The sequence below is a fragment of the Silurus meridionalis genome, chromosome 1 (assembly GCF_014805685.1).
Source record: "Silurus meridionalis isolate SWU-2019-XX chromosome 1, ASM1480568v1, whole genome shotgun sequence".
Lineage (NCBI taxonomy): Eukaryota > Metazoa > Chordata > Actinopteri > Siluriformes > Siluridae > Silurus > Silurus meridionalis.
This window is the reverse complement of record NC_060884.1, coordinates 11,610,819-11,631,074: the sequence shown is the minus strand read 5'-3', so window position 1 is coordinate 11,631,074 and position 20,256 is coordinate 11,610,819. Positions and strand designations below refer to the sequence as shown.

At 38.3% G+C, this 20,256-nt stretch overlaps 1 protein-coding gene across 2 annotated transcripts in view; it reads right to left on the bottom strand.

The window, feature by feature from the left end:
• Nucleotides 1-19,729, bottom strand: part of pdzrn3b (PDZ domain containing RING finger 3b) — an 83,034-nt gene extending 63,305 nt beyond the window's left edge. Inside the window, exons 1-3 of one of the 2 annotated variants that reach the window (XM_046855105.1) lie at nucleotides 18,750-19,729; nucleotides 13,543-13,629; nucleotides 10,774-10,881 (exon numbers count right to left, since the gene is read on the bottom strand). In XM_046855105.1, coding sequence (XP_046711061.1) covers nucleotides 10,774-10,881; nucleotides 13,543-13,629; nucleotides 18,750-19,463 — 909 coding nt within the window. In that variant the 5' untranslated portion in view covers nucleotides 19,464-19,729. The remainder of the gene's footprint in view (nucleotides 1-10,773; nucleotides 10,882-13,542; nucleotides 13,630-18,749) is intronic. The other variant, XM_046855098.1, reaches the window with a different exon arrangement.
• Nucleotides 19,730-20,256: the final 527 nt, after the last annotated feature.

Here is a 20,256-nt window from a genome sequence, read left to right as displayed (position 1 = left end):
TATTGTAAGAGGACTGCAAACCTACAAAAAAAAACAAATCTTAACAAATACACAAGAGCAGCTCTGTCTGGGAAACATTTAGGCAGCTAGCATGCCTTACCACAGAAAACAGCAGCTGTGACCCTGATATAGCAGTGGAGTTGAGTGGACAGTTGAGTTCAGCAATTTTATGTGCTCTCTCGCTCTCTAGCTCCCTTCTCACGCAAACCAACCCAAAGAGTAAACCCGCTGTTTATTACGAATTGCTCGACAACCTGTTTAATATTAGCACAACAAACTATTATGCAAGATTGTCTCACTGGGGAAAAAAAAATAAATCACAAGAAACTAAGGATTAGCATGTTCCATTGTCCTCTGTTCTTTTCAAGAAGAGATTTTATTGCTTCACAGAGTTTAGATACACTTGATGTTGGGCTTGAAACATTTCTTAGGCATCTGCTATGTAAAATTCCTTCACTCACAAATTACTTTCACTTCTCTCAAGATAACTTGCCTGGACAGAACAAGGCTAGATGAAGACACATCACAAAAAAAAAAGAAACAGTGATCCCCTATAAATCTAAATCATGCACTGAATGTAACCCGTTGCAAATCAAGAAGAGGAGGATACCTGCCGAGAGAGAGAGAGAGAGAGAGAGAGAGAGAGAGAGAGAGAGAGAGAGAGAGAGAGAGAAAGCAGTGTCTCCTGTAGCCCACAAAGAAACACTTGTCAGTCTGCCAGTACAGTCCGAAACTTGATGCCTGGCTGCAGATGTGCTGTGGTTTATTTAACATCACCTACCTTGTCTGACAGAACTTGCACTAAAGCCACCCCTGCTGTACCCGACCCCTTCAACACACACACCCCACAGAGATAAATGTCCATCTCCACTGGTCTGATCTGCTTCATCTCCAGGCTTGTATTTCCGGCACCTCTCCACGGATTAAGCTGAGCGTCTTTGAACGAAGCGCCACATGAAGGCGAGCTCCACAATGGGCGGTTGTCTTCGGGTCCCAATGTAAATCAAGGCAGGTATGCCTGACCAATGAACACTTAAACATCTCCTCCTTATGCATGGGTACAATACTCAGCTGCCAGTTTTCTGTTATGTATGTTAGTGGTTACATCTGGAATCTTTCACAAGTGATGCCCAGAAGTTTGTGAACAAAGTTAACACTATGTACCGGATTGAGAAGCAGATGTGATTTAAACAACATCTCATTTCAACGTTCTTTTCAAATCTACAAAATAAAATATGTATGAGACTTAACACTAGACGCTGTCACAAAGCAGCTTTACAGAGGTCAGGATGAAGATGCCTAAAAGTTGCAGGAAAAACCAGAACCAGACTCAACTGGGAAATCTAAACTGGGAGTGGCACCCAAGAAAGGGTTTATACATTTTTGTCTAAGATTATTGTCTGGCTAGCTGAAATTATTTTTAAGATATACCACATAACAAGGACAAAGCAGCTTATAGTGAGTGTTTTCCTATGAAACAACAAATAAAAAGATTTATTAAAACCCTATAACGTTCAAGGTTTTGTGTAGAAGTAAAATCCCCTTAGAAAAACCATCCAAATATCCCAGAGAGAATTTTGTCCCTGAAAAAATAAATGCAGCCAATGAATGTAAAAAAAAAATAAAAACTGCAAGCAAACATCTTTATTTGTTTGACACCATGGCATTGACTGTGGCATTGTGCCTTTAGTGGTTGCTTTCTAGAAGGCCTGGGAGATGCTGGGTTCTTCTACTGTGCTTTCTTTGAGACAGAAAAAACAAAGAGACTAGATTGTAGAACTTTTTTTGTTGTTTTGCTGATGATTAATGTTTCAGTAATGCCTCCTGCTGAGATTTTGTTCAATTAATGGTATACTCCCAAGAATGTGCCAAATCCTGATCCAAAACAAAGATGCAACAAGGCTCATTTATCTTGGTCATCAGACCATATTTTCCTGTTTAAACAGGAAGCCCTCAATCAAATGGAGAAGGTGAATGAGAAGTACTATTTCTCTCTTTGGAGTTTAGAGACAGGACATGGAGGGAGTCAGCTTGATTAAGAACATCGATGTTGTATGGATTAGAGACAGTGGCATTGAGTAAAAGACAGGAGGTGGAGCTGGAGGTAGCAGAGCTGAAGATGTTAAGGTTTTCGTTGGGAGTGACGAGGATGGACAAGATTAGAAATTAGTTTATTAGAGGACAGCACATGTAGGATGTTTTGGTGACAAGGTGAGGGAGGCGAGATTGAGATGGTTTGGACATGTGCAGAGAAGGGACATGAATTATATTGGTAGAAGAATGCTGAAGATGGAGCCACCAGGTAGGAGGAAAAGAGGAAGGCCAAGGAGGAGGTTCATGGATGTGGTGAGGGAAGACATGCAGGTAGTTGGTGTGAAAGAGGCAGATGTAGAGGACAGGGTGGTATGGAGACAGATGATCCGCTGTGGCGACCCCTAATGGGAGCAGCCAAAAGAAGAAGAAGAAGAAGAAGTTTTCTATTTTCTCAAATCTGGATGAGAATGGCACATAGCAGCTGCTGTGTATAAACTGAAGTTTTAGCTGGATTTGTGCATTTTAAGCATTTTAGTGTGTACATCTGACCACTGTAAAAGGAGACAAATGAGGGGAGCCATAAAAAAAACTATTATTGAGAAATAAATCTAAAAAGGCTCAAGTGATCAAACTCAAGGTACTTAATCTTCCAAGAGTTGTCGTACCAACCCCCCTTGATTACTCCTAAACCTACTGTAACCCAAGATATGAATGCAAAAAAGTGAAAAAGAATCCAAATGCTTTCATCAGAGCAGGTCTGTGACTGTAGATGCAGAGCCTTATACAGTACAGTTTTCCATGTTAGGGGAAAGAAAAATAAATGCTTAGATTCGTATGCAAGTGATTTATGAGAGGAAATGATGCTGCAATACTGCTGCTCGCATGCAGAGCGACTTTAATATTGGATCGTGAAAGAACCGTTGAAATACAGCACAAACGCTACTTAAATTACAGTATGGTCATTTCAAGACGAACATTTACAAGTCCAGCAGTAACTCAGGCACAACTTAGAGAAGAGAGGGGGGAAAAAAAATACGTAAAACTGGGATCCAAGTTTTAAAATAGGAATGGTATCTTCAGGTCTGAGTATAAAATGAACAGGGTTGTAAACGACCTGTCTCTTTTATGCCATGCCATATTTGGAGATTATGCCTAAATCACAAATAAAAGTAATAGTACAGTACTAGATGACCCGGATATAGATATATATTTTAATAGATATAGAATGTGTATGACTTTGCTGTTAAGAAAACATGAGAACTGATTGGAACTGTAGAAAAATAAATTGGTATGTGTATACAGCAGAAAGGATGAATGACCAGTAGCAGTTATTAGTTCAAGAGCTATATGACAAAATGAAGTGAGCTGTAAAAATCATCAACCCACTACACTCAAGGAACGATCTTTTCAAATATTTCTTTTAGGCAAATATTATAGCTTCCTCACAACCAGGACCACAAAAAAACCAATATACCCCTCCTAACAGTCACTCTTCCCAACACAACATCTAGAACAATGAGCAGAACTGGGCTTCCACTTTTCCTATAGTGTTATATGTTGACTTTGTATTTGGACTGCATCGGCATATGTATTTACTGTATTCATTTAAATTAATCTAATACTTGGCAAAGTGATTCAAGAGAAATACCATAATTTACCATTAAATTCCTTTATACCATTTTTAATCAATGGAAAATTATATATACACCTTACCAAATATTTGCCAGCAATATTTTCCTGTTAGATTTGTTTTTGCATTACTTATATATTATACTGCCAGGTCATAGACATATACAGCATTACTGAGAGAAATCAAGCTTTTATGACCCTGACTAAAGCCCTGCTAGGCAGTATATTAGAAATTAACTGATGTTAGTTGATTAGGAACGAGGGTAGGGTTTAGAGAGCCGATTTAATAGTGTAGTTATATGTATTAAAATCTTGTATCATTAAATGAATACATTTATCTTTAAAAAAAGATGGACCATGTATTTTCTCTGGAACTGATTAAAGATTATCTATACAAAACAAATGCATGCATTCTTTTGATCACTCAAAGTGAACATAAATCATGCTATCAGTGTGGCTTTTTGCTGCCTTGTCCTCGTCGTTCACATTTTTTCTTATAAGCCTTCACTCTTCCTAGCTACAGCTACATGCTGCCATCCTATTTAGCCTCAGCATGCCACTTCTTTCTGATCAGCAACCGTCACAAAGTAAGGCCCCTTCATTTCTACTGGATCTAATATCTGGAGTTAGGTGAGCCAGACATGACTAGAATGCCCCTCTCAGCTGGGACTGAGACATGCTACTTCCATCGAGATTAAACTGCCCTGCATGCCGTGCCTTGCTAGGACACATTCTGCTCGTGCCAAATCCAATAAAGATATTCACAAAGGCTCACTTCTTGTTATGAGACACCAACAGATAATGTGATCTTCCCCTCGTGATTTAACCCTCATCTCCGGATAGAAATGAACACAGGACTTTGTGACACGTCTAGCTAAAAACATCACATGCTCTAACAATTTATTAGTGGCACTGCTAAGAGAATAGGACAAGGTTAAGGGCCTCAACCTCTTGCTGGTTTGACCTGACTTATAGTCCCTGTGGAAACTAAAAATGGCACCCCACATCTAAATATGTCAATTATGCTAATGCTGGCCATAAAATGTTTGTTTGAATAGATTAGGGTTAATTATAACAGGTAAAAAATAAAATAAAAGGTGAATTGACGTTTTGTCATTTACCCCCACTGACCTGTAGCTAAAGGAGTTATACAAAATCGAATAGACCTTAATACTTTTCCCAGAAAGGACAAAAAAGCTTTGCAACTTCAAAAACATTTCAGGAGGCCCCTTTAATAAATGGTTAACTTGGGTTAGATCCAGAACATACCAGATTTCTTAATATGAACTAAAAAAAAAAAAAAACACATTAGAGCATGCAATCAACTTGGGGGCCTCTGAATATAAGCATATTTATACAAGCCAACTCAAGAATGAGAAGCAACCTAAAAAAATGGGATTCATGTATAAAATAATGGTGACATATTGGACACATATTAGTCACTCAATCAGCTTCCTCAGCAAGGCAGTTGTTACCGGTATGTTTGGGGTCTTTTTATATTGAAAAACTGCCGTTTGGCCCAGTTTCTGTAGGAAGGGCATCGTGTTTTGTTTCAGAACATCACAGTACATGTTGGAATCCATGTTTTCCTTGATTAACCGCAGCCCCAGACCATGATGCTACCACCACCATGCTTGACCGTAAGCAAGACAATTTTCTTGGTTCTCCTCACCAGCGCGTCATGCGATCTGTGCTAAACAAGTTTATCTTAGTCTCATCAGACCACAGAATATGGTTCCAGTAATTCATGCTCTTGGACAGGTTGTCTCCAGCAAAATGTTTGAGGGCTTTCTTTTTAGCCAGCTTAAGAGGCTCTCTTCTGGGATGACGGCCATGCAAACGGACTTATTGCAGTGTGCGGCATATGGTCTGAGCACTGACAAGCGGACGTTCTGTAACCTCTAAATGATGGCGGCACTCGTGCGTCTGTTTTTTAAGACAGCACCTGCACAGCACGAGGACTCAACTTCTTTGATTGACCCTTGAAAGGCCTGTTCCTAGTGGAACCCGTCTTAGAAAACCGCTGCATGACCCTAGCTACTGTACTGTAACTTAGTTTTTAGAGTGTCACTGATCTTCTTATAGCCTCTGCCATCTTTGCAGAAAGCAACAATACTATTTGTCAAATCTTCAGGGAGTTATTTGTCATTAGGTATCATGTTAAACATCCAGTGGTCAGTATGAGAGAATTGTATTTAAAGCAACAAATTTGAACTGCTCTAATACAAGATACACAAATTTTGTATGGTCCTGTCAAGCAGACAAAAACATGAAAATAGGACATGTACAGCTGTTATCACTTAGGGTGTACTCACATTTGTTGCTAGCTATTTTAACAATAATAGCTGCATGTTAAGTTATTTTTAAGAGGACTGTAAATCTATACTGCTATACAAGCGGCGCAAACGTTTAAAGCCTGAAATGTTCCTGTTTGGCCACCAAGTGATTCAAAAGCTTTTGTGAAAACTGATTCCTTGCTGGATTTTTACTATACCACTAGGCATATGATTAACCCATATGTTTCTGCTTAAATACTACGCGCTGCATGTTACTTATTGAAAATATATTTCCAGGAAGGTTGTCAATAGATCTGGATTTCCCCGCAGTAGAGACTGTCTTCATCTCTACCCACACCACAAGCGCACATTAATCCAGTAACCAAATAAAAAGAATTCCAACACCCTCTTATCAAAAGAAGGCTCATTGACATGCCAGCAATAGGTCCCTTTCTCTCAACACTCACTTCCCAATTCTGATACAACCTATTCAGTAAAAGGATTTTCTAACGCTATTTAGCACCCACTCAGCCAAAAAAAAAAAAAAACCTCGAGTATATGTGGGGCGTTAAGTGCCACTCTACGGTTAATCTCACTTTCACTTGCAGACCCCAAAGGGAGATACTCATCCTGCTCAAATTATGGTTTACAGCAGAAATGACTTTGTTCACTGAATGTAAAAAATAATAATGATAAAAAAACAGGCAAATGTTTATTTGCTGCCTACATGAAAATATTTTAATAGAAGAAAAAGTGCCTCGCCTGGTTTCTCACGCAAATAGCTGAAACTGGCCTCAGCGGAGGTTCTTTTAAAAGATGGTTGCCGTTTAACCTTTGACCCAATTGGTGTTTGCAGGCTTTAACAAGTTGACATATAACAGTACTGATGTCCCTACTACAAGACAAACATTTTTTACACTTGTGTTAAAAGCTTAGGTGGTGCTACAATGGCCTTCTGTAATGTATACCAAAAAACATAGCTGGTTACATTTAAAATATTATTTAAAAAAAAAAATATTTAAAAATAATAATTATGAAGCTACACAATAAGCAGAACTTATGTCTTAAATGGTCACCAGACTGCTAAACTAAATAAACCAGAATTTTACATAGTGTTGGTTTTCATGTCAAGCTAAATCTACAAAAATTCCAAAATAATTCATGGTTTCAACGATTCTGCCTTGTTCGGCAGAAATAAAAGACTTGGCTTTTATTATAAGGTCAGATGCAGTTGTTTTTTTAAGTGTGAATGCTTAGATTAAATATAGCGGCAATAAAAAAATCACAAGGCAAATAAGGCTACACAAAGAAGATTTTCATTCTCAAGAGTAAGCAAAAGCAACCACAGCACAATTTTTATGAGAAAATTTAAATGATGAGAACCAAACAAGGCTCCATTCATCTGACAAAATAATTCGAGTCTGCTTTGCTTTAGCTCCACAACGCCACTACAAATGTGGGATTCTAGGGCTCTCTTGGAGATAGTTTTGATTTCTCATAGATACATGTTAGCAATTAGGAGGCTGTTTTTGTGTGGTATGAACAAAGACAGCTGGGGTTCATTTGAGCTCGGTTGTAAGGACCAGGTGATCCCTCCAGCAAGTTGTTTAGTGATGATGCATTGATGGCATTTCTTGTGGTCTGCTTTTGTTCATGAAGCAACTTTAGGGGTACTTTTTTTTCCTGTCAAGAACATAAGCAATGGAAATACATGAAATATATAAAGGCATTTGTAAGGTTACTATATGTTGTCATAGGCAAATGAGGCACACCTGCAATGATACTCCATCAACGACTGGCATTATGCCAAATTCATCAGCGTGACTATCAGAAGTCTATCAACGTGTGATAGCAATCAAATTGAATCCAGGCATGAAATGCATTTTCCCAGAACAACAAGGAACTGCTCTAAAGGTAATTCACAGCCCTACAACCAAGAACTAGGCTGAATTTAGATGCTTGAGGTCACCTAAGACGGTCAGAAAAACAAATAAGCAATTTACATCTGCAACCAACGTCAGAAACAATTTAGCTAGAAGATGTATTTATGATAGTGGGATTGGATAAATCGCCTCATTATCTGTTCATTTGACACCAAATCACCCTTTTATACAGTGGAGAAATGAATGACCGAAACCAGTTTTGAAAATACTGAAAGCTAAATAACACACCTGAAACTTCTTTATACTCAACTTGAGCATTCAGATTTGACTCAATCTATGTCATACTATAAAACATTTCAATACGAATTAATGAGCCTCCTGACCCGGTTAGAGAACTTGTTAGCCATTGATAGATAGAGTGAGGAGAAAAGGTGGCATGGCCTGGACGATTCTGGTGCTACAGGTTACAGCTAATTCGTATAAAGGAAGAGGATCAGAATGGGACCATTGACTCTTGGTTTAACTGTGTACAATAAAAAAGGTTTTCAGTTCTCTCTTGATTACATTTCCAGCAAGATTCATTACTCAAAGCACGGTAATGCGAGATTGCTTATAGTACCTGCTAACAGAAGACCACAAGCCATATAATTCACTAATTCAGTGCATAGACACACCTTAGCTGACAAAGGGTATAATTGTACCTTTACAAAAAAAAAAAGGAAGAGAGAAAGTGAGAGAGAGAGAGAGAGAGAGAGAGAGAGAGAGAGAGAGAGAGGAGCTATTACTAAAGCTCAAAGCTACCGAGTTTTATATTCTCTTTTCTAAATGGCCTGTCGATTTCCTGAAGCTCACAATCTAAATGCATTTTTTTTTTATAATCCAACATTACAGCACTATGCTCGACTCCCATTTAACATTTAAGAAAGATGACCTGATACTATCTTTTCACTTTATAAACCTTGTGACTTTAGCATATTAACGCAATAAAGAAATAAATGTATGTTCTTTAATCTACTGTCATTCTTAAAGAAGAAAAAACATGACCATCATATATCATAAATGCCTCCTGAGAACTTCTAATCTCTTAATAGGTGAAGCTTTTCTAAATAATCATTAATACCTATTATAAGACCTATACAGTGCCTGTCAGAAGTTTGTAAGTTAGTCTTTTATTGTTTTAGAAGATACATGCATGTTCCTTTTGTTTACATGCAACAAACTAATTATGAAGATTTATGAAGACTTACTTTGACCAAACAAAAGTATAAAATGTACATATGTTAAACTTCAGACGATATATTTTGCCATGCCTCTTTTAAAATTTGAAATAGTTGTTATTCACTGGTTGGATATCTCTTTCTGACCTTGCGATCCAGTTTATTTCAGTGCAGTTCAATAGGATTGAGGTCCAGTGACTGGGCAAGTCTTCAACATTCCCTGCTCCAAACCAAACTATGTTTGACAGGGGGTGTGTGGGGGTCTGCTAACAATCTCTCCTGTTCTCTGTCTTACATAAGATCCTCTATTAGAACCAAAAATATTTGCTGACCAATTCTTATGTGCTTTTGACTTTTAGCTAGTTTGTCGCATATAAAAAAAAAGAATAGTTTGTGTCTCAGAAATATTCTCAGAAATACAATTACTTTACACATAATGAGGATTATAGGAATATTTTTAAATAATTTTGCATCAGTTCAAACATTATTTTCCCTAATAGCAGCTATCTGGTATTCTTAATTAAATTGCTCTCTTTGGTTAAAATCAGAACTCATCCCTCTGTATTAAATGCCGTAATTCATCACATATAGATGAATTACAACACAATGAAATTCTTTTCCTTGTAAATCACTAGTTGGAAATTTGGGGTCAGAGTGCAGGGTCAGCTATTATAAGTCACTCATGGAGTAGAGAGGGTTAAGAGACTTGCTCAAATGCCCAATAGTGGTCGGTTGGTGGTGCTGAGACTCGTAACCTGCTGATCAGTAACCCACAGCCTTAACCTTTATGCCATCATTGTTTCACTATTAAAAGTTGAAGTGGTGTGCACACAGACATAACATTGCTAACAACAATTCCTAGCAGTAAAAAGAGAAAAAAAAAATACCATAAACTTCCATTATGTGTCACTGGATGTTAAGTCAATGCTGACAAAATAAGTCCTGTTATACAAACATTGGTTGAAGTGACTAAAATTTTTTATTTGATTGGATTTAACCAGGTTAATATGGCTGCTTAAAAAAAACCAAAAACGTTTTTTTTTTTTTTTGGGGAGCACAATTCCATGTCTTCCTCTGTCACATGACTCAGTCACATGATACTGTCATGTACACAAATCAATAACATGCACGTTCTAGTGTGATTTTGGAGGTAACAACAGTTAGTTCAATTGTTTTACACCCCACCCCCCATCCACTATTTTTTGTTTTTACAGCTCCACCAAATTTGTTTTCTACTAGCTCATAAACCCAAGGTTCACAAATTAACAACAAAAAAAGCAGCTAAATATGGCAAAAAAGTTTGCAGCTAAAATGTTTACGTGACAGATATTTAAACAGTTGGGCCAATGGAATGTCTGCATACAGTAAAAATATTTACATTGGCCTAGTTACAATCATAGATGTCTAGTCATCAATCTGCACCCTGAATAACAGATTTAGACGAATGAATTCAGAGGAACCAGAGTTGCACTACATGCCACTATAAAAACAAAATTTGAACACTTGAATTTCTATAGGCCTTACAAAGAGACCGCTAGTTCAAAGAACCTCTTGTTACCAGAGTAAGAGGGAGATTTCTGGACAAACACAACATTCACTATGCTTCTTTTAAGCATAATTTTTAATTCCAATCTGTGCACATTTCCAAATTCACTGTCGATGTGTAACAATCAAGTTTGACATTCTGTCATATCAAAATTGAACATAATGGTTCAGTAATGCAACCACACATACCTCCATTATTCTGTCATGAATCTTAAGCCCTCCTTCTTTATCCACTGGTCCATGTTCCACAATCTTTGATACAAAGATACCTTCATTTGAAGTCCCGTCTTCATTATCCTGAAAATATAATGTGATGTGAAGTGATTGTTTAAAGCTGGTGATACAACAGAATGTCTTATTCACACTCTAGTAACAACATACTGAAAACGCTGAAATATGAAATACTTTGATGGCTCTCAGTACAGAGTACACCATTTTGACTATTTCCGGGGAGCAAATACAGACAGATGGATGTTAACTTGAACAAGTTAGTAAATAAATTAATAAATAAAAGATAAATAAAAAGTTACAGATTTCATTAACTACACTAATGACTATAATTAATAACTTTTCTGGCACAGTTGAAAATTTGCCAGAAGAAAGGCATATGAACGTATTGTCGTCTGCGGAGTGAGCAGAATGATCAGAAGTAAAGTTGCCAAGCTTCAACGCTATTGCAAAACAAGCATTTGTGGGAGGAACGAACAGAAGTTTTTCTTTGGAACAACTGAAACATCTCCAAGTTCTGCTTGGAGAAACCGTATATAGAAAGGAAGCCAATTATTTTGTAATTGAATGCAACTTGGCTTTGCTGACTTTTATTCAGGCCATTAAATCTGTGGAACATTTCTCAACTCAAAAGTGTTGGACGTTATTGAGACTAGTGGTTAAAACGTTGGCTTTTTGAACGGAAGTTCGTGAGTTCAAATCCCAGCACAATGAAGCTGCTGTTCGTTTGTATAAATGGGAAAATTGTAGGTTGCTGTGAATAAGGACGTCTCCCAAATGCAACAAATATAAATGTAAGAATAGTCAAATAAGACCTTGAACAATAAATATACTGCTTATCAAAAATAAAAAATTTGGAGATACCTTGCCTTTATTGAGTCTATTCTGACTTTAAGACCAAACACACCTCATCGATGCGTTAGAGATAATTTACAGAGGAAGCAGGCACATTATGGAACACAGAACAAGTTGTCCAATCACCCAGCCCTAATCCATTTGACTGACTCCAGAAAGTGTTGGATTGAGAGATTTTAAAGAGAAAGTTATCCAGCCAAACGCTCTTCACACTGGAAAAACTGACTCAAATGTTCAAAGATTGAAGATTGAACTACAAAAAGTGGCTGTATCTGCTAAATATATTGTCACAAATATTTGGATTAGATGCCGTTTTCCTTTAAATACAGCAGAAATTTAAACACTTATCAAATGCAATTTTGTAAAAATTGCTTAAATATTTATATGTACGATAAACTCGTTTGTATACGGGCAAGCTGTAGCCAGGATCTTAGCACAGAATGACATGCAATTAATTGTAGGTGCTCAAAGCCAACTGTGAAGTTGTAGTTTTCTAACCTATCAAACTGAAAAAATAAAATAGCACTTAAAATACTTCCCAAGCCTCAAGTAGTATCATGATCTTTAGAGATCATGCTATGTTAGGCAGTATGGATGAAAAAGAATAAATGTCTAGCACGGAGCCATAAACTGATAGCAAGAGCTTGGGGCTTTAAAAATGTTTTGTTTTCCCCCCCCCCATACAACCACATCAAACCTTTGCCTGCTTCATGCCAAGTCGGACAACACTGTTGAGTAATTTTTAATAGAATACTTAGAAAACCACAGGAAATCAAGCTGCGAATGCTGTAGCTAATTACTGTTAAGATTACTTCCTCTCTTTTTTCCCCCTTCTCATTGGAACAACAACAAAAACAAAACACTTTTTTACATAAGAATGCTCATACAACAAGCTGACTACAGACAAACATTTTTTTTTTCTAATGAGTTTATGATTTTTTGCTTTAGTGATCAGCATATATAACCACAGGTGGGTGTATTGTGTATAGAAAATCATCAATAAAAGAGTGGTTTGATGATGTTTTCCAGTAATGGCATGTATTGTGTTTTTTTTTAACCAATTTATAGTCATGCTCACATGAACTACTACTGACTGACACTAAAGAACCCAAAAATGCAACAGTATAATCACTGCAGTCAGAACTACAGTACTGTATGCTTACAGAAAATTAAGTACTCAACACTTCTGTTCCTCATCAAAAACAAGGGCAACCCTGGAGCACCATGGCACGGCAGATATGATCATTTTTTTTCATTCCTGATTCAACATAAATGGTTTGGAATCTGACAACCAATAACTGGAATGATGAAAAGGCTACAAGTCTAGAGAGAGGATCTCTGCGGCATGATCCTTTAAAAGTCTTTTCTTCTAAATCTTTAAAATTAGTTTTTATAAAAACTAATCCAGGTACCTATTCTAACTCTGCAGACCAACCCAGCAAAACCAAGTTCAAATAAATTTTGTTTAAGTTCTGAATGTTTTACAGTTTCCTGTAGAACAAAAAAATATATCGCTATAACGGTTCAGTTAAGAACACTACGTCAGACTTCTATTCTGGACATGCCTCACACCAACTCATTAAAACTTCGGCACCTATTCTTGTTGATACGGATACCACAAGTACTAGTTTGTAAAGAACCGCAATGCCACTGCAGAGCTCTGGACAGGGTTAGTTGCAAGCTTTCACCCACCCTGACAAATAATTAAATAAAAAATACTTTGCCAGTGCTTGCTAGGAGCCTGGAAAAAAAAAAACCTAAGATCAGCATTAATGGAATTGGATTGGTCAGCTGGATATTTTGTATGGTCACTAGATCAATTAAGTATTTACAGGTATTAAATGACACTCATATGTTAACCTGATTGAGACTTACCACACATGGTCGGCCTCCAACAATATTAAAGCCCAAAGATCCAGATTCTCTGTGGAGCACAAGTGAGACGCTTTTGCTCTCGCCACCCTGAAAAAGAAGCAAATCATACAAATGAGGAAAAAAACCCACACATTTTCCTTCAATACATGTACTCAACCTTAAACTATGGAACGTAAACGTAGTTAATTAGAGATTAATTTTTGGACGAATAGCTGTCAAGTGACCATTAGCTTTCCGGGTTAAAAGCTTTTGGTATTTCCTGATATGTTAAGCTTATTAATAAACCTATAGCTGCTTCCAAAATGGGGATGACAAGAGGGATTTGGAAACCAGACGTGTGTCTAATCCTCCTGTCTGTTAAGGTGGCGGTAGTGGGAAGTCAGCTGTCCATACTATACACCATAAAATAGTGTGTCTAAATACAACACATATTTTAATGGTATGTTCAGTGTCAGCCGTTTATAGCTGTCTGCAGGCAGTGCAGGGGTCTGGAGTTGGAATGCAACAAGCCAAAACAGATGCCGAAATCCCGGAATTCCATGGGAAACAATGAGTGTGCTAAAATGAGTAGAGGGTGCATAGTAATGTCACTATTATAATAAAATATATTTGGTGGGTTCAGACTCAATGACTTCAACTGAAATACATACAAATCAATGGCTTCAACTATCTAATAAACAAGGCCAAGAATAGTCATATACCAACAATGTGTGGCACTCGAAAACTTTAAATAGGTGGATTTAATCACAGTGATGAAAGCCAATCATCAAATTACTTTTTCCAGCTGGATGTTGTCATGACTGACATTCTCTTGACTGAGAGAGAATTCAGTGAAAATAAAAACAACACAGTATTTAACAACAACTGCCCAATTGTTTCTTTGCCTTCAATCATACTTCTTAATATCCACAGAAAGTGGGCAAATTTGTCCTAAAACATATTGTGTGCTGATGCAGTGTTTGTTTCATCAGTAAAATCATGAAAAGATCAGAAGTAACTCAAGAGAACTTCATTGTGTACAGAGCTGCATTAATCAAACTCAAATAACAATGCTTAATTGATGCTACTTTGACCGAGGCTCAATACTGAGGCAATTTTGCTAATGATAAGGATAGGAATTCTGTATTAGTCTACACAGCCTAGCCTGAATACAGGTTTCCCCATATTCAGCAATCCTGCATTCTATAGATATTTTCTATGAAATGTAAAAAACACAGCTAATTTACCATGTCTGAAAACATTTTGCCTCATAAAAACGCTACCGTATTCAAAAAGACCCCCCCATGTAGTCTCTTATCCTGTAGTCCCTTGCTTGCTCTCTATTTATCATGCTTCTCTAGAGACAATCCATACACCCGAAGCTAAGCAAAGGAGCTAACGTGTCTGCTTGTAAAAATGGCAGATTCATAAACATTCCCCTTCTCTCTTTCAGCAGGCTAAGAAATGTAGCTGGCGAGCATGACTCACGCCTAGACAAGGGGAAGAGACCCCTCCTCAGCCCAATGACACTACTTTGTCAGAGTTGAAAGAGTTTAGAAATACTGCCTAAAATCTGTAACCAAAGAGGTATGTGGTGAAAGAAGCAGGAGAGGTAAATGAGCGCACCAAAGGCAAAATCTTAAACAGTTGAGTAAAAATAAATGAAATCATCACCATTATTGTTGGTGTTGTTACTAGAATGTATTAACTAAAGTAATGTATTGCATTTATAAACAGTTTTTCATTTTTACATTGTTACTGTACTCGTGTATATATATTTCTTACTTTCTGTACTTAAGAAAGTATATTAGTATCTTTATTTTGGAAAACCTTTTCAAATCTAACTTTTTCTCTTCACTACATTTCAGAAAAGAACATGCCGTTCCTTGCTACTTTGAGGTGAACACGTAAATTGGGCTAAATGATAACCTGTCGTAAGACCACAACTGTAACCCCGCGGTTCTCGTGGGAGGTTGCCTGGACCAAGCTTACTCTCGCCTATGAAGTGCAGAATGGAACACTGATCTTATTAAATAAAGATCAGTCTTTTCACTTTTGATATTTCAATGCATTCACAAAAAGTAGAAATGTGCTGGTTGTTTAGTAGTTTGCCGATAATATATGGCCTGAATTACACACACAACGGTCACACACAACAGATAGATGAGACCCCCAGAGAGGTTATAAAACAGCGAAACACAGATTTAGATCAAATCTAACCGCCATCCTTCCTAGAGCAGATACTCTCATTATTATGATTTGATTATGGGCAGCAGAATGAAACGGTCCGCATTGACAATGATGCATTTCCATACAATATTAGGAAGATAGGAGAACGTTAGGAAACTGTATTGAGAAATGTAAATAATACAACTACAGATGTCCTAAATTGGCCTAGTTAAATAAGTAATCAATTGATCACAGTCAGCTCAGTGGTTAAATGTCAAACACGTGAGAGACACAAGTTCCCTGTTCAAGGTCAGCTTAGTTGCTTGGAACAACTGATTTAACTCCGATAATGTGGTTGACTTCTAAGCAAACCAAAAGAAGAACAGTGAACTAATTTATAGACACAATATAATTAAACTTGTATATTGTATGTTTCAATGCTCCATCAATGAAACAATTGTTAAATAAGTACAAGCCAACTGCACACACAGTTTCCTAACTCAAATTCAACACTGCACATGCTGGCTAATCATTCATCTGAGACAGTTATTTAAGATTTAGCACATTTACACAACTACAATCTAGCAATGGAAATATCTGACCACTAGATACATGTTGGATGACTATTCAAAAAATCATTCAATCTGGATTTGTGGATGAACTAAAGACTACAAAACAAAAGACATGATAAGTGTTTTGTTTTTATCTGCAACCGAAAAAATGGTTTTAGACACAAATGTTCATTTATAGGTAACTAGGGTGAGCCTGAACCCCACACAGACACTGGAGGATGGTCTTAGAAATGTTCCAAAGCATTTCAACCCTGACCCTAGTCCTGCAGTGGGACAGGTTCAGACTCAAGCTCAAGGGAGCATCATACTAAGCTTACATCTTTTTTGTCAAGTACATCCTATAAATTTAGTTTATTTGCTTATGTGAAAGTAAATGCAATTAAATATTTATTTTACAATCTGTTCGTTCCAAATCTTTTAATCAAATCCAAGATCATGGCTTGAGCTTGGCCATTTTCCCAATGTTATCAATACAAAAAAGCTCACATATCCCTTCCTTGTTAATTAGCCTTGATAATACATATACATAGCTGTTAATGCTGGGTTCTGAATGTATTTGAAACTCGGAGAAGTACCACAAAGGCATAATGGTACCACTACTGTGCTTCATCATAAGGGATGAGCAGTGTTTGATTCTCAAGAAGTACCCGAAGTCATTTAAGTGCCAAATTCATTTTTTCCAAAAGTATCATCAGTTTACTCACACACCACAATATCAACAGTGAAGTTTTTTCTTCTAAGATTGTTCGCCTTCTCCTCTGTGAAGATACTCTAGGGCTCTGTTATAATGGCTATTGGGTTTTTGGTCACCTCAATGACCTCAGCCCTTTTCGACTGTTTACAGAGTTTTGCTGTACAGCCAGCTGTGGGGAAAAGTCCCAGTTTGTTACATATTTTTTCCTTTTCACAAACTTCACTGTGGTTCTACAAACATTCAGAGCTTTACAACGTTTAGAAAGTCACAGAGGTATACACAGAACAGAACTTTGTCATGGTTTTTGGTCTACCTTGCACAGTGACTCATGCTATATACACAATCTTGTGCTATTCTAAATTATGTCCATTTCACTGAATTTGTCTGGGAATTTGTCACAGTTGGTCTCCAAGCAAGTTCTAAGTTCCTAAAAAACGTTTTTGAATTAGTCCTTCTGGCTTACAGCGTGTAAAACTTGATAAAAAAAAAACAAAGTCAACAAAGTCCATTTTGAATTAGATCCGCAATACAATGTAGTGCACTCTAACTAACCAAAGGTGCCTGAACATTTTCTGAACGTACTGCATGTTTTAATTACAAAAACATCTTTATTCCTGCCAGGGTCATGGTGAATCCTGAGAACGCTGGGAGAGAGGTGAGAATACTGCCTCAATAGTGCACAGTTCATCTCAGAGCTCCATGCACACATGTGGGTGTGCATTTCTGGTACAGACTCTTGATTATATTTGAGAGGTTTAAAATATTGGCCCACAATTAACCAAAAACAGGGTATAGAACAGTCTTTTTTTTTTTTTTTTGGTATTTTGTCATTTTAAGTAAGTAATGGCATTATCCCGAACGCTTTGCCACTCATTTAGACATTCACGGAATTGAAAGGATTTGTGTGATATTTCACTTTATAATAATTTCCATTTGCAAACATGAAGCAGTCAGGCTACTCATGTCAGGCATTAATGTACAGTACTGGAAAAAAGTTGCCAGGGACATTTTTTTTTATAAAAACAAATGGGTGCACAATCCTACTCACTGAAAATGTGCCTATAGCCAGAATGTACATGGTTGAAATGCCATGCACAGGTTGCATCATTTTTTTTTAACCATGGCTCAGTCAGCATTCGATGGGATCTGACCATACCCCCAAACTTCTAGATATTTAACAGGAACAACTTTCAGAGCAAATTCAGTGAAGAAGCAGTTCAATCCCTATGATTTAACACCACCCTTCATACGCTCCTCAGAGAGCTAGACTACACTATGACGTTGTTTTCCACCGTTAGGTGTTTTGCAGAAGCACTGCTCAAACTGTGATTGAACACACACCCAAATGTAAGCAGATACACACGTAGTCCCGAATGAACAGGTTCAGTTCAAGCAGCAAATCAGCTTCACAATGTACACACCCCTAGTGGTTTAGAAAGGTATAACATGATCACCGATCAACCAATTGGGTTAAACGGTCTATCCAAAACTGCTTACTGGACTATCAACCTAAGCACAAATTTATTATATACTGGTTATTTTTTGAGCAAAAAAACATTTTAGAAAACTTTGTAAATATTATATTAAATTGCGTGCGTTCTCATTCATCATGAAATGAATGTTTTGCATGGATTTAGAATTAATTTATCCCATCCATGGCCACTGAATTGACGCTTTGGAATGTATGCCTGTTTGGGCAACAGAGATAATAAACAAAAAAAAGTAAAAGCCAATGCTGACGAAGTTTGCCGAAACATATTTTAAAATTGCATGTAAAAAAAAAAAAAATCAACCTTTGCTGTAGGCGCAAAGCTCTTGAGCGCGTCGATGCGCGCGCTGTACTCGGTGAATTTCTTTTGGTAGCGGATCGCCGTCAATTGCAGCTCGCTGTGCACGGAGGAGAGCTGCGCGAACAGTGACTTCTCGCGCTTGCTCGCGCGCATCGCCTGCTTCCGACACTCCTTCTCCAGGTTGGCGAGTTTGGCTTGCAGCGCGCCGTTGTGCGCCTTGAGCGCGCGCACGCAGCAGTGGCCGTCCAGGAAGCGCTCGCGATGGGTGATGCCGAGCCCGCAGCCCTGCTCACACACGCCCGCCGGCCGGTACTCGCAGGCGTCGCGCATGTGCAAGTGCAAGTCCTTGAAGTTGAGCACCTGGATGCAGCCCTCGTTGCGGCAGCGCGCCGGGGCGAACTCGCACGTCTCAACGTGCTCGGCGAGATGCTGGAGCTTGACGACCTGGCGGCAGCCGCGCGCGTGATGCTCGCAGCGGATGTCCAGCTTGAGCACGAGGCTCTTGAGCGGCGGCACGTGGTGCAGCTCCTGGGCGGACACGCGCCGCCGGCACTGCGCCGGACAGCTGCGCTGCTGCGCCACCCAAGGCAGCACGCACGCCGCGCAGAAGACGTGGCCGCACGGCGTTGTCAGCGGCTCCTCCAGCACTTTGTGGCAGAGGTTGCACTTCAGATCCGGGTCCACGGCGCCGCTGAACCGCTCCAACTCGAAGCCCATGGTTTGGTTTTAAATGCAAAAAAAAAAAAAAAAAAAAAGTTATGAAAAAAGCGCCACGGGATCAGCGCTTGGCTGCGGACTCGCGCATTGAAACGAGGCGCACCGCTTGACCGTAAGCTGCTTCTCCCTCAACTAATTGCCTGAAACTTTGCTAGGAGGGGGGCAGTGTGCAAATATGCGCTACCGTAACACGTGTAGGAGCAGCGCATACACTCTCACATTTGCGCAAATAAAAAACTAAAACTACAACAAAAAGTTAACGCTTCACAAAAAAAAAGGATTCCAAGACTCATATGAACTGTTAGTAGAATCAGAGAACAAAAGCCTTTAAGAACTAATGGAAATATTGTGGTTGTAAGAGTTAGACCATATATAGGAATCTCCAAGTCAAGTGAAGTTTATTTCTACAGCGCTTTTCACAACAGACATTGTCTCAAATCAACTTTACAAAGTTTAAGAGTTAAAGTGAATGGTGTGCATGTATCCCTGATGAGCAGCCATGGCGACTCTGGCAAGGAAAACTCCCTTAGATGTTATGAGGAAGAAACCTTAGAGAGGAACCAGACTCAAAAGGGGAATCCAGCCTCATTTGGGTGACATAAAGAGTGTGATTATAGTCTTCATAACAATACAGAACACTGGAGAGTGAGAACTAACATGAGCACTGGAGTGTAAGTTTATAAGTAATGTTCTTTCTACAATATCCACCTTCATATCCATTTGTAAAAGATAGCTTTTTGTAAGAGATTAAGTTTTAATATTGTATTTTCTCTCTCTCTCTCTCTCTCTCTCT